At 46.2% G+C, this 15,225-nt stretch overlaps 1 protein-coding gene across 1 annotated transcript in view; it reads right to left on the bottom strand.

The window, feature by feature from the left end:
- The window catches only part of PAPPA2 (pappalysin 2), a 116,376-nt gene that overhangs the window by 38,057 nt on the left and 63,094 nt on the right, over positions 1–15,225 (bottom strand). Inside the window, exons 14-15 of the mRNA XM_067300418.1 lie at positions 4,852–5,023; positions 2,011–2,188 (exon numbers count right to left, since the gene is read on the bottom strand). Coding sequence (XP_067156519.1) covers positions 2,011–2,188; positions 4,852–5,023 — 350 coding nt within the window. The remainder of the gene's footprint in view (positions 1–2,010; positions 2,189–4,851; positions 5,024–15,225) is intronic.

Genomic DNA, 15,225 nt, shown 5'->3' with positions numbered 1-15,225 from the left:
GTGACATCTCAGAAGAGCCTTTGGTGGGTTTTTATGTATGACAGCTATCTGCTGCACGTAGTTCAGGTCATGTACCTTTTCTCCAGGTAGTTTTTGCAGCTTGTCCAGTACCTACCCTTACAAGCTGTCATACTCTGTGCTACATATACAGTGCAACGCAGAAAGTGCCAGCAGAATGGATACGGAAATCTTAACTGGTGTGGTGGGGAATTCAAACTGCCTGTTTCTAAAGGGTTTGATTTGAGTATCATGCCCCCCCTCTTCATTGTCTGTGTAGAAAACAGAGGGTCTGATAGGTCTGGCTAATGGATGGCCTAAATTGCACAGCACTTGGAGCCTGTGACAGACATCCAGGACTGTATCACCCGTGTGTTGCAGATCTGAACCCAGGCCAGAGCCATTTCCCTGGGAAATGCTGAGCAAGAAAAAAAAAGCTAGACTGAAGTGAATGGGAGTCTTTCTATTGAAAGATTTGGATCAGGCCTCTCAAGCAGGTTCTCTGTATCGCCAGATTTCTCCACACTTCCTTCGAACATCACTTTCTTTTTATAGGATCACTGCTCTGTCTACAACTGCTCTTGGAAAGGGCCAAGAGACTGGCAGCCTCAGACAGCACCTCCACTCAGGGCTTGTGTTCCCAGCGGGCCTGCGCTCCCAAGGATTGGGCTGTACAGGCTCCTCCTGCTCCAAGCTCCGCGACAGAAGCCGCATACCTCGTGTAATCTTTTCCTTGTCTATTCTTAGTATTTATTAGCATTGACAGACTGCCCGTAAGGATGCAAGCCTTTGGGGAGAACAAGAAGCAGACACGTTCCTGCCTCAACAGCTTAGTGGAATCAATTGGGCTTCTCTGAATTTACCCGCACAACTCAACAGCCTTGGCTTAACACCACCAGGAGTTGTGTCAGCTGCTGGAAGTCACCCAGGGTGCTCTATGGATGGGCCTGCCTTCTCGCCAAGGGAGCTAATGGCAAATCTCCCGTTGACTTCAGTGGGAACAAGAGGAGGCTGTTAGTGAAATATCAGATTAAATCTCTGCCCTCAGCTGACCCACCAAAGGCAATGGCATTGGTTTGTACAGAATTTGGCCTGTCGAGTTGTAGTTCACACACTACACTTTGATCAGCTCACACTGGGATCAGCCGGCATCCCCCCTGTCATGAAATGAGACCTTAATTCCCTGCAGTTTTTACTCCTTAGATTTAACCAAAAAAAAGAAGTAAATGATTTTCATACGTTTCAGCTATAAATGTCTCTGTAAAATAGGGCATCCATTAAAATGATTTGTTGTATGTGATTGTTCAGAGCAAATGCGCTGGTGGAAACTCACATAAAGTCCCAATGCTTGAAGCTGTCAAGGCAATTACCCCCGAAATCCCATCCAGCTCAGCCTTGTATAGACAGGAACAGTAGCTCTCTTTCTCTGACTTGGCTTAAAAACATTCCTGCGGCTATTGATGGAGTCGGCAGAATGAAAGCCAGGCCATGGTGTGTCTGGAGGACTGCTGTGTGTCTGGGTGGTGCACATCTCTGAGACTGCTCTGTAGCTGTGGCATCAGTCTCTATGGCTTTGTAAGGCCCCAGGCCTCCTCAATCACATGCTTTCACATAGCCACTAGGCAGCATGCCATTTTTGGCTTTCTGAAGCCCTCTCTGTTCATCTTCACCGGCTGCCTGCACGCTTTGTGCCTTCCTCATCTCTGTAATGCCAGAGTCTGCCAGGATCTCACCAGTAATCAGGAGAAGACATCCCCACACCCTGAGGTGGATGGATATGAGCTGCCAGCTGGTGGATGGGGAGTCACAGAGTATCCCCACACTATGGTATCTCTGCTCAAGGATGACAAATGCCTATCATTTCAGGAGGTCTCTTAAGAGCCCAACCGGCTGGCAGAAGCCAAGATAACAGGAAAATCCAAAGTTCAGTTTGGAACAACTTGGGATAGGCACAAAAAGGTGGCAACAAAAGGGGGAAGGGGGGGTTAAATACCTCAGCACCTGAGACTGTACCTTGAAGCTTAGCTGGCCGGATGCAGGAGAAGGAACATCTCTTCAGGTACGTGGTCCCCTTCGGGCAGGAGAACTCAGCGTAGTACACATGTGACTGGTCAGGGACACCACAGTCCACAGGGTCGCAAGTCACAGATCTGTCCCACCGCCCTGAGCTGCATGTCAGCACCACCTCCTTCTGTGGAGAAAGCAAGGCTCCATTGGACTTCTGTCACTGAGCTTTAGCCTACTGTTTTACCACCACAGCAAAAAGGGCTGGCCCAAGTTTCAGGAACAAGAAATGCTCTTCCTCTCTTTTCCGATCGCTACACTCCCCTCTGGACACTGAGTTGGAGCCCAGTGTGATACAGCGCAAAGCACCTACCTGTTCACGATGTGATGTTTGGAAGGTGGAAGCAGTGACTGGTCTTAGAGATAACATGCAAGCCATCTGCATTACAGACCTTGTAATACCTGATCTCTTACTGGCTGATTCCCCAAAATACAAGCTGAATACACACTGTCTAAGCAATACCAGACCACATCAAGAAAAAAAAAATTCAAGATACACAACAATTTCCTGAGCTACAAGTTATTCCCAGCTCTGTGTACTACAGTCTTCTCCCCTACGAGATCAAGTCTTATTTCAGCCACTGGTGGGCAGCTCTCCTGTTAACTGGTTTCCCCCAAATGCACTGATTCTATCATGCCACAGACACTACTGAAATCAGAGGTTCATATAACTTCATTCATAACTCATAATTACACAGCCCCTCTTACATAGCTGGGGGACCACATGAGAATCTGACTCCAAACTGCCAGTGATCCCAGTCCTAAATGCAACCAGTGTGCGCTATGCACTTAGGCAAAACAAAGCAGTGTATGATGGTGTGCCATGATTTCCATTCTCAGACCATCTAACACTATCCCAGCAGTTCTCAGATAGGGCTTGCAACACAAATAGATTTCATTCAACTAATCCTGATGTCCATTTATTGGTTGAGTACAATCAGGTTGCTTATACACTCAAACTTGTGATTTGTCCTTCCAGCCAATACATTTCAAATGAACAGATAAGCCTGGATGTGGTGGCTCTAAAGGGCATTATTAAATTTGAGTCTGGTACTCTCCAGTGCATGGCAGGACCATGTTGTAACTGAACTGTTTTGGTAATGCTCTTCCCTTAGTACTGCCGAGTGGAGGACAGACACATCTGCAGGGCTCCCTGGGAGAAAAACAAACCCAGAGTCCATTGCCACGTGGAGAGAATGCCCAGAGAAGAGCTGTACATTTTTTCCCAGAATGCTCTGAGATGAGTACAGATACCACCAGAGACTGAGAAAATGTGGTGAGCCATGGGCCATGAGACCAAGCAGATGGCTGCACCACACCCTACTCCATCCTCTCTACGGACAAGCAAAATAGGGCACCTCTTTTCTTCCAGCAGTACTCATCAGAGAAAAGTTTATGTGCTACTACATCCTGCCAAAGATTTGTCCCATATCAGAGACCCCATGCTGTCCCCTCTTGCCCCCTGTAGAGGTAGGAAAGCAGAGGTAACATCACTTCAGGGCTCAAGGCAGGGCACCTGTAAGCTGCCATCTGTTGCGACAACCACAAGGCTAAGCTCTGTCGAGAAGTTTCCCACCTCACTGCCAAATGTCAAAAAACTGTCACCCACAGCAGATTTATTTAGCGTGGTTTCATGTTAGAGGAGAACAAGAACATTTTGTTTTCCTTGTGAACACACTGGTGTGTGTTAAAGGCCTGCCTTGTCCCGCAGAACTGCATGGTCCTGTAATTAATAACCTTCCAAGTGACATGGGGGACAAGTGGGGCATCTCGAGCTGCCCCTTTGCACTCTGTCATGCCTCACTTTCCAGTGCCCACCTCGCCCCTTGGTAAACACTAACTGCTGTAGCACAAGCAACGTGTCTGTCAGACATGAACTCTGTCAAGCTTCTGGAGGGAAAAAAAGCCCAACCTGCTTACATTGCCTGACTCACCTCCATCTGTCTCCACCTCATGTGAGTTTACACCCTCTCATTTGGACTGGTGTGCAGGGCCAACTCAGCCCTGGAGGTTTATGTTCTCTCTCCAGGAACAGAGTAAGGACAGGATGAACTGTGCCCATAACCCTGCCAAGGTGACTACCTAGATCCGAGGGAGTTCAGCTCCCAAGGACCTGTCAGTCCCAGGTCTCCTCAGTCAATGTCTAAGCATGGAGCTGGCCATAGCTTTTACGAGGCAGCCCCTGGCCCACTGGAAAGTGGGCTGAACTCTTTCATGCTGACCTCTGTGCTGCCCCGCTGGCTTGGGCAGCACTGATTGCAACATGATACAAAGGAAGAAAAGCTCCTGGCCCTGTTGGCTGTCTCTTCATCTATAGCCCTCTAAATTTAGTTGCTCTGAAATGACTTCATTTTTTCCTGAGCCACTAACTTCAACTTTAAGAGAGAAAATGTCCCAGGGATATTTAACCCTCCCAGCAATGCCCATGCAGAGAAAAGAAAATGTCTACCTCTGCCTCTGCAGGAATAGACTCGGCATGTCACCATCTGGCCTAGGATGTCACACACACAGCTCCTTTTAGCCTGGCAGAGCCACAGTCTGTGCGGGAGCTAGAAGGACTACAGGGGAGACTGGAGAGGGGTCCCCAGGAGCACCGGCCATTGGCACCGAGGTCCAGCACTGGAGGGTCCATTGGACTAAGGTTGGTTGGCTAAGCTGTGAGGAGCCCAGGGCTGCAATTACATGGTGTCCTCGGGGTCATTCCCAACCACCTTAGGGTGTCGAAGTCTATCTTAACTAACAGTCTGCCCAGTGGGTCATGAGGTGATGTCTGCTCTGCTGTCCACTCACCTGCATGGAGCCCAGACTCTTCCCATTGCTGGAGTGGAGGACGAATCCCTTTTCACAGGAAACAACACACTCCATGTCCCTTGGACCACTGGAGGTGCAGTTCAGGATGGCGGTGTGAGCAAGCACTGGGTGTGTGCAGCTTTCTGGCTCTGCACAGGTATGGTGGGCACAGCTGTGGAAGAGGAAAGAGAAAGGCTCAGCAAAGCAGTCCTGGTGCTTCTGCAGTAAGGAGGGACTCCCTTCAGGTGGCGTCTGCTTGGGATGCTCAGAGGCTTGCAGATGCACACAGAGAGATGCGTACCTGTGCCTCAGTCCCAGGCTTGGAAATCTCTTGAAGATGATGCCTTGAGGGTAATTCTTCCCAGTTCTGGATCTCTGCCCAACCCCAATACACACCTTCCCACACACCATGCTACCCTTCGAAGCAGATGGAAAGATGCATGGTTTAAGAGCGCTCCTTCAAAAATCTAGGCTCTCTTCCCAGCTGAACTAGGGAGCTGTCTGGTGTGGCTACTCAAGCTCCTTTGTCTTAGGGGGGCATACAGAGCCTGTACAGCACCTGACACAAAAGGACCTTGTGATGCTTGCTGTAGGTGGACTGAGGGGAAGGAAGTCAGGGGGAGAAGACGGGCAGGTTTGCCTATCCAGCAAGGGTAACAGACAAGAGAAACTATAAACAACAGTTATTGTATCACCTTTCTGAAAGAGCTACGGCTTCTTTGGCAGGAGAACAGTCCCTACACATGACAATTTCTAAGAACTTCTCCCTGAGAAAAGTGATGGGACCAGGTTTTCAGATTCAGTGCCCATCCTCAGAAGTCTATGTGAATCTACACTGGCTGTGAGGTTGTACTACAATTTTTGATTTCATTTGTGCAGTCACACTGTGCACAAGCGTGCACATGCATGTGTAAGGGTGAGTGTGTATTTGTTACACATAGGGAGGAATGTGAGTTTATGAGTTGTGCATGGATGTGTGTGCTTGTTCCCTAATAACAACTTCTGAACATGCTATCAAGTGTCAGCTAGATTTGGTAGCCAGGTTGAAAATGCATGGATGGGAGAGGAAAGGGACTTTACAGGTGCTGTCCATTTTCTGTCCAACAGAGGGAAGATCTCCAACATGCTCAAATCACACTGGACACCAGAGAGTTTGTGGCAAAAGAGACCTCCCGAAACTGAGCTCTGCAGTGCCATAGGGAGTACACAGTCTGAGAGCATTCACATTATTGCAGCCACTCACACTTCTCTTCACATGCATACTCTGCTCTTGCCATGTTTCTCTCAGAGACGCTAGTGCGCATGGTGACAGACAATGGAAAGCAAGAGGTCTGCCTTTTCCTAAGGCAACAAAGCTCAGGCAGTAACACTGGGCATTTCTCCTTTCCAGTAACTTTTGAATGCACACCTCAACTTCAATCAACCATAGCATGGGATAAGAGCTTCCAGTGCTGTTATGTTCTGACAAGGTTTGTAACAACAGATGGCCAGGAAGAAAAGACAGAGAGGCCTTTTTAAAGCCCCTGCTGACAGAAGGGCTGATAGGTATGTTAAACCCTGTATTAGCCATCAGAGAATCCATACCAGCTAGTGTCACTATGATGCTCCAACTGCAGGGAAGGGTTCAGTCAGAGTAAGAACCAATTCAGATACTAGAGAACCATCTATAAGATGCAACTTCACATGGCTGTGGATGTACAGCCACTGGTTCCTCACCTCACAAAACCACTTGCTTACTGAGCTTGCTCAAACTGCCAGGCACACAGTGACCTCCCTCATGGTCCCACAGTCTCTTCTAGGTTTCCTGAGGCCCATGCTCCAGCCCTGGAGCATCCTGTTGCCTCTTTGGGGACATGCATGCAACTTTGGCTCTCCAAGCTACATGCAGTCACAGCAGAGCGTCTGTGGTGGCAAAGGGAAGCTGGACATGCCCCAGCTCTCCCCTCCATCCCACACTGGTCACCATCTCGCTGCTCCTTCCCACTCTGCTTTGATGCTCTGCCCTGCTCATCAGGGGCCCTGCTCTTCCCACAGTCCCATGCAGCATTTCAAACCTACTCATCTTGTGGATTTTGATGCCAAGCTCTTTGGGGGCAAAGACCATATCTCTAAATAATGTTTGTCCAGCTCTGTGGGCTCAGCTGTAGTTCCTGAGGCAAGATACAGCTAAAAGGAAGAATACACTCCCCTGGGAACCACTGCAAGTTACCAGGGGGGCCAGGGAAAGCTTGCCATGTATCACCTGTCCCCAGGAAATAAACACTCTCTCCTTGCCACAGCAGCTTCCTGCCAAAGACCAGCCATTTGGTACTGATTAATTAAGCATCACAAACAATCCCACAGTGGAGGGAAGTGCTGGCCAGGGGGCTAAGTTCTCCATCAGTGAAGTACAGCCAGTAGATTAATTACCCAGGATGGAATTAGGCCAAGACATGGGGCTAATATAACAGCTCCCACAAGAAAACGCCCTGGTTATTTGGTGGTCAGGACTGGCTTTTTATGTGTCCCAGCACTAAAATTGACAGCAGCCCCTCCTAAGCAGAGGTGCTTCTGGCTGAATCTTCCAGACGCTTTCACACAGTAAGTGGGGAGAGTAGAAAGGGAGGAGCACCTGAACATCCCCCTTTCTGCTCCTTGGCCTACCCGGCTCTGCACGCAACTGCTGACAATTTTTGCGCACTATGTTTGGCCCACGGGAGGCACAGGCTGCACAGCCACCGTTTGCTCAATCTCTCCAGCCAAGGATGAGCATGTAGAAATCCTACAAAAGACACAAAATAGGTGCCAACACCGAAGATAAGTGAATGCAAGGTGCCGTTAACTCTGGACAAGCCTGTGGAGCCAGTCACGGTGGAAACCTGCAGGGCACATTCCCATTCACGGCTCTGAAATGCCCAGTGGGCATAGGCAGAGGGAAGGAATGTCATGGGAAGGGACCACAAAGGAGAACAAGAAATTAAAAAAAAGGCTGTTTTTTCAGTGCAGACCTGTTTATGAAGTGAGAAATGGTTTCAGGGCAGCTGCTGCAAATTCTTTCACTAGCTTATATTTCCATTTGCTTCCTTTTTAAAGAATTTGTTTTACGAGTGCAGCGTTTGTCAGGTCATTAGCTTCTGAGGGCATCTGGTACCAATTGTGGCCCTCTCCCCTCCCCTCCCCCAGTTACCTTCTCCAGGCGGTTGCTTTGCTCCCTGCCTGTGCCCCCAGCACATGCACGCACGCACACACCCACTCTCCTCTCTAACTCCACCTCCCCGTGATGCAACCGCTGTCCTCAGCCTCCCTGTGTGCGTGTCTCTGGACACGCATGTGTGAGAGGGGCTGAGCTTCTTTTCTTTTTAGGCTTGCTCTTGCCTCCCATCCCTTCCCTCATCAGTCAGAAAATTAGACCATGTTCAGCAAAGCCTGCCGTTCTGCACACACAGGGTCCACGGGGATTTGTGTACTGCTTTTGTGTTGTGGGAACTGCAAGAAACCCCAAGCAAAGACCAGTATCCCGTTCCCTCCCACCCCGGGCTTGGTGATGCATGGACACATCACAGCAAGAAAGTTCTTACCCCCAGATGCCTCCAGGCACGTGGAGATTATCTAACCAAGTCACAACCCACCATGACCCCCAGGTCAAGAAGTTGGGCTGGAAGACGAGCGGTGGGTTAGCCAAAAGACTGTATGCCATGTCAGAGTGCCGGGACAGCCAGGTTGCCACATCAGATTCTGCAGAACCCTGGGACATGTAACTTCATCTGCTTATGAAGTTGTGATGAGTTATGTAGTGTGCACTCATCCGAGTGCTGGATAGGGAGAGGGTGGTGACATTCTCTGCTCACATCCAATCAGGCCAAATGCTTCATTAGCACAACTCTGTTGAGGTTGGTGGAGTGATGACAGAGCACAGAGCTTACATTGTCTAGGATGACAATGCCATTATTAAATAACAAATAATGAAGCACTGATCATTTGCATTACTGTTGGGCATGTTTTGGTTTTCCAGCAACTTGGAAACATAACCAGCAATACTGATAGAAGATAGATCAAGAAACCAGCAAGTTTCCTATTGCTATATATACATTATATGGGTATATATAGTTATATGTAAGAGATTCATAACTATGTAACATAATGAGGTAGAAATCTTTCTTTTAATATATGCCACACGTATATGTACATACATATATTCTGTGTGTGTGTGTGTGTATATATATATATATATATATATTTTAGAAATAACTAGCTTCCTCCCGCTTTGCCCCAAATGTTGGCTAACTTATCACCCTTTTCTCTTTGCAGCTAACACCCTCCTTATCCCATAAATACCAACTACATTTTATTTTGGAGATGATCTGATACATATCTACTTAAGTTCTGAGAAATTGTTCCCAACCTGTATGTAGCTTTGAAGTCTGATGCTTCTATTCCAGACCTCAGGAGAGGCTTGCATCACTGAAAGCTGTCTAATCTTCTCAAATATATCAGCAAGTTTAATAAAAAATACCATCTCTCCCTACAAATTTTGCCTTGATCATTTATTTTATCATCATCATCACTATCATTGCAACATATGGGTGAGGATGCCTTTCTGCCTGATGCTGTATGAATCCAGGACAAAGAAACTATGTGGCCTGGCACCATCATGATCCATATGCCTTACCACAGCTTGGGTAATGTGATGGAATAAATCATTGCTCCCAGCAGCTGGAACACCCTAATGATGGCTGGACAAGGAAATGGTGTAGTTAGAACTCCTTCATGCTGAGGTCAGAACTGGGCTTTCTCCTTTTGATGATAAATGAAATCCCTGTATTGCAGCTGCAAACTCCTGACATTCGTCCATTTTTGATTCAGCCCATATATAATTTACAACAAGCCAATATATGTTTTTTCTACATGAAACATCCCCCAAAATTTCCATTTTTATCTCAGCATCTTTTGAAGCCCAAACTAATGATTTGTCAACAACATTTTTACAAAATACCATTTTTTTTTCTCCGAACTTATTCCACATCAGCACCAGCCTACATTATTTTCTGGCTCTCTTAAGTTTCATAACTTATACATCAAACAAAATCTCAAATCTGGAAATTTGTGGAATTCTCAGCAGTTTAGTGATGGCTCTAATTGCTCTGGAATGATAAGATCTTTGTTATGAAATGGGACCAATTCTACAAACTTACAGCAAAACTTTTCTATTGGGATCTTTCACGTTTCTACAATAAGAGCAAGAGACCACTGCCAGCAATGAAACACCTTGAACCAATGGTGACAATGCTGGTAAAAAGAGATCTTTTTGTTCTTCCAAAATCAAATTTTGAAGAGTTGAAATTTTACATTTTAGTACAATTATTTCATGGAACCCAGAAAATACTGATGGATTTACCCAACTCAAACTAAGCCAAGCCAAATACAATGCAGCTGCCTAAATCACAATAAATCATCCATAAATTACTCTGGTATCTACCCAAGCTTTCAACCCAAAGATTGCTGTTCAAAGAGCCCTTATCAGCAAGCTCCAACGTTAACATGGTTAAAGAGGGGAAGAAGAGGTGTCAATGGAAGTCAGTGCATGCACTCTGGTGAAGTCTGGATTCTACCACTGAACATCAGTGAGAAAAAAAATATTTACCCCATAGTGGTCTGGCAAAAGAGGAAAATTAGGAAATGAGAAAAGGTATTTTGGAAATACTGGGAATTTCTTCTCTTTTCGGATATGCTTCTTTTGAAGGGGAAAGGTTTCACACTAATATAGTAAAGCTGATCGCAGTCATCCTTGTGGGAGCAGGATGCATGTACAGACCCAATGGCAGTGATGCTTCTTGACTAAGATCTTCACTGAGGTTGCCATCTCAAGAACAGGGTGTTTGTTTTTGTACACGACTCTCAAAGGAACTGGCAAAGAGTAAGATCCCTGCAAGTCATCCACTGTCATCTACCTCACAGACAGAGAAAAGCGAGCAGTAAGATGCCAAATGACCTGCTGGCCTCTTCATAGCCAGAGTAGTAAATGTGCAAGAAGAAGCAAGAACTCAGTCTCAGTATATTTCTAAATGGTTCCTTTCCATCATTTTTTGTTGCTTGCTGCACCAAAATAGATTCACAGAAGCACTGAAAGTGAGGCTGAATGGGATCTGAAGTTCACTCTAGCCCATTTCCCAATCCGAGGAAGAATCAGCTGTAACTTCATCATTCCTGATAGATGCCATCTTTCCTGAATGAAGATACCTATCTGTCAATCATGAGACAAGCACACAGGTACAATTTATCTGCCAGGCTGCATGCTTTCCTGTTACCGCAGACAAAATCCCTCACTAAGGAGTCTGTGAGAATAGATCTCCCATACCATACTGATGCTGAAGTTCAGTACGGAGAACATAAGACAGCACTGGCAGTGCAGAGGAAGTCCTTGGAACAAAGGGAGGGGTTATTTCAGCTGCTGGGCTGAGGAAGTAGAGAGAAAGCCTGCCCTTTGCAGAGCAATCCAGGGGGCTCGCTGCATTCTCAGCTGCCCCAGGTGGAAGCTATAGCAAAGACCCTTCATCTTCTACCTGCACCTGGCTAGGAGCCTATGATCTTTCATTTAGAGGTAACAGCTTTCAGTATAGTTATTCAGGCCTTTGTCACAGAAACAGACAGTCACTATCATTTACATTAGTCCATCCAATATCATAAAAATTCATCTGTGCATCCACCCATCACATATTTGTCCATTCATCCATCCACACATGATCATACACATTCATCTGTCTGCCAGTCAGTCTGCCTGACCAACACTAAGCACAACACCACACACCTTTTCCTACCTGTAGGGTCAGCCAACAAATATCTTTTCGAGTCCTCAAGGACACATATGTAATTATCCCAAAGACCACCTTTATCTACATCCTATCACCATGGCAACATGCTGTACTTTATTTCTGCCACTTCCTATCTTTTCTAGGGGTGCAGAGGATTCACTTCTGATTTATATCCTTCTCTCCAGGACCCCACTCACAGGATCTTAACAAGTACCCATAGTTAGAACATAGTCATTCAAACAGATTGCTCTGTAATCATGTATCATATAGCAGCCAGGAGCTGGACTCTACTGCCTGCCTCTTCAACTCTGCCATGTCTTTGAAAGCTGACCAAAAAAACCAGCCTAACACTGCTAAGCACCTTAGAAATAGATTCCTGAGAGGGCCACTGGTGTCAGTTTGGGACAACAGGTGGATCTTGAGCCTCACGTAGCTCTTGGGCAATTCTTGGTCCCCACACGGTCCCCACATTGGGGCTGTATCATGTCACCAGCAGCAGGACTATTCTGGGTAACCCAATGTACAGCTGGGGTAGAAACCCAACCAACAAGCTAGAGCAACTAGCAACTGCACCAGTTTGTCCTGAGAAACAGTAACATCTTAGTCCAGCTTTCTCTTACAGACATCTAATGAGACTCCTAATAAATTATTAGCTCCTCCTAGTGAAGCATTTCTAGAGTGATCCTGCCTTCAGCTTTGTTGCGGTACCCAGGCTGTGCTTGGTGCCTCTGGGCTGTGTGAACATGTTGATGTGCAGCTTATAGGCTCAGAGAGATTTATTCTCACTGGGATGTTTGTTCATAAATGTCCCTTCTGCCTTTGCAATCTGGGAATCTAAAAGCTCGGGTAAAAGGTGTGGAGGTGTTCATATCACTGCATCTGCAAGGGAATCACTTCTCCTCCACTTTGAGAACATAATGCCACATTGTGGGTCATTAAGGATGAACAGAGGTAAAGAACACCTTCTGTAAGCAATGATTGAACAGATGGGAAAAAAGATGACTCTGAGGGATACAACAGTGATCTATAAAATCCAGAATGGCAGGGAGGAAAGCAACAAGAAATAATTGTTCATTGTTTCTTCCAATATGAGAAGTAGATGATCTCAAACGAAAACAGCAGATGGACAGTTCAATGCATACAGAAGAGTATAGTTCTGCTTTCAGTGGACAGTCAAAAACAGCGAGCTTTGGGATCAGTGGAGATAGATGCATCTGTCTGTGTTCTCAGTGCAAGGCAGTAGCCAGAAGGATAATTTGGTTCTTGGAGACACAAAGAGAACACCATCCAAAAGAAGGAAGGAAATGATCTTGCCTTTGTACGTAGCATTCATAATGGTACTAACAAAACCAAGAAGGATGTAGAAATACTGGAGGGTTATCAAAATGGAGTTGCAAGCAGAATTCACAGTTGGCCTGCAAGACTATGAGACTAAAGGAGCAGAACTATATATCACAACAGAGAGGAGATGGTGAAAGGCTCCGATCACTCTATACAAACATATGTACACAGAAAAGAAATCTGTTGGCAGCGGGCATTTGGACCTTTCTGATAAGGATGGAACAAAAGCCAGTGACTGGAGCTGAAGATGGACAACTTTCATCTTGAAATCAGAGGCAGGTTCCCAACAGAGAGGGTTACTGGAGATAAGAATAGCTTAGTAGGAAAGAAGGTGGACTCATCACCTCCTGGAGTCTGTAATGTTAGATAAGAAAGCCTTCTGAAGGACAATATGTGCTGTCCTCAGGGCCAAACTATTCTCAATGCCTGCTGCATTGCGGATACAAGAGAAGTCCAAGCAGGTGCTAGCTGGGAGGACAGAATGGGGATGGAGGTATGTCTTGACCTGAGCATGCCTCAGCCTATGCAGGAGTGACCTTGGGACCTCAAGATAGAGATCCATCCTTTGCACCTAGGGGCTGCACCACTTTATCAGCTGTGATCTGAGGGCAAAGTAGATTCCTGAGTTACCATCCCATGGCATTTGGCAGCACTACATGTCTAGGACACACATTTTCAAAGCAAACCTTTTCCAGGCCATTTGTATCTTCTCCTGTTGGTGACTGCCATGCTTTTCCTCTGTCTCCCATTTGTCCTCCCTTTCTGGTCCAACCATGGGGGATCCTAAGTCAGGGTAGGTGGCACAGCAAGTCATTCAGCAGGAAGGAAAGGAAGCACCAGCATCTCTAGCCAGGGTCCCCACAAATTTTCACACCAGCACAAATATAGTTCATCAACTGACCCTGAATAAAATTAGCATATGGGGGAAAGAAAATAAAACAAACAAAACCTGCTTTTGAAATGATACTTCTTTCTTTGCTGAATAAAGATTAGCAATTGACAATATGCTAAAAAAAAAAAGACTCCATTTGATTTTTTTTCCTCCCTGACACCCATTTGCCATATAAAAAAAAAATACAAACCAGATTCCCCTTCAATACATTAAGCCTGCTTTTAGGCTAGCAGAGGAGGGCAATCATATAGGAAATAAAAACACAATGCAGATTTCGTTTTGCAGCACCTTTCCTGCTAACGTGCCAAGGCATTTCCTGGCACACGCTAACATAAAATCAAACACACTAAAAATAAAACCAAGCTAAAAATAACAAAGGAAATGAACAATGTTCCCCTGGTTTGATATACAGCCTGTACCAAGGAAAACAGAAGGGACTGTGGCTCAGTTTTAAAATCCAAAGGAAAAGAGTAAGCATGAAAGTTAGAGAGTTTGAGCCTGGCGGGATGGCAGTCCTGATGAGGCAGCACTCCTCATCTCAGCTACAGCGAGAGCTTGGTCTTTGCAACGAGTGAAAAGGGACAGACCCAAGGGACGGTGCTGCTAACACAAGAGTGCGCTGGGCGAGGCTTCCTCTCGGGCACATCCATCTCTGCTGTTGCGAATTTTCAGGAAACTCATTAACACTTTGATTTCTGCTTGACCTCCTGAGTCTGTGATTCATCTGAGAAAGCAAAAGGAAGCCCTGGGCTGCTGGCAGGGCCTGTGGAGAGGGAATCCCATGGCCCTGTGCTGCCAGAGTGGCATTACGGAGGGATCCCAGAGCCGTTTCTGCTTGCGGTGCTCTTCCGGCCTCCAACACCTCAAGAAGGTCCAAAAGGAGAAGGCTACTCTTTCTTCAAAACAAGGCTGTACTTGGCTAGTGTCAAATACCTGCTGCATCCTGACCCAGAGATGTCTGCACTTCATTTGCAAAGAACACAATGTCTTTATTTTCCTGAGCCTGCAAAGCACTCAGATCCTTCAAGATAAAAGATGCTATAGAAATACCAAGCCGTTACATTTATTATTTTGGCAACGAGCATTTCTAGACTGAATTCATGAAACCTCTTTTTGCTGTTGCTTTGTTACTTTGCCTTTTTGGGGCTATTTTTAGGAAACCGCTTACATACACATGCTGTGTATGTGAAGCTGGGTGCGTGTGAATAGTCAATTCAGTTCTTTACTGGAATAACACAGACTCGATCTTTTACAAATGTATTTAAACTTCTTAAGACTTTGTATTCCTAGATTTTAATAGGGGATTCCTCCCCCCCCCCGCCCCCCCCAGACTCCACCTGCCTTTATACCAAA

This window comes from Apteryx mantelli, chromosome 8 (genome assembly GCF_036417845.1).
Source record: "Apteryx mantelli isolate bAptMan1 chromosome 8, bAptMan1.hap1, whole genome shotgun sequence".
NCBI classification, from domain to species: Eukaryota; Metazoa; Chordata; class Aves; order Apterygiformes; family Apterygidae; genus Apteryx; species Apteryx mantelli.
The sequence above is the reverse complement of the archived record's forward strand: the minus strand, read 5'-3'. Positions and strand labels throughout refer to the sequence as shown.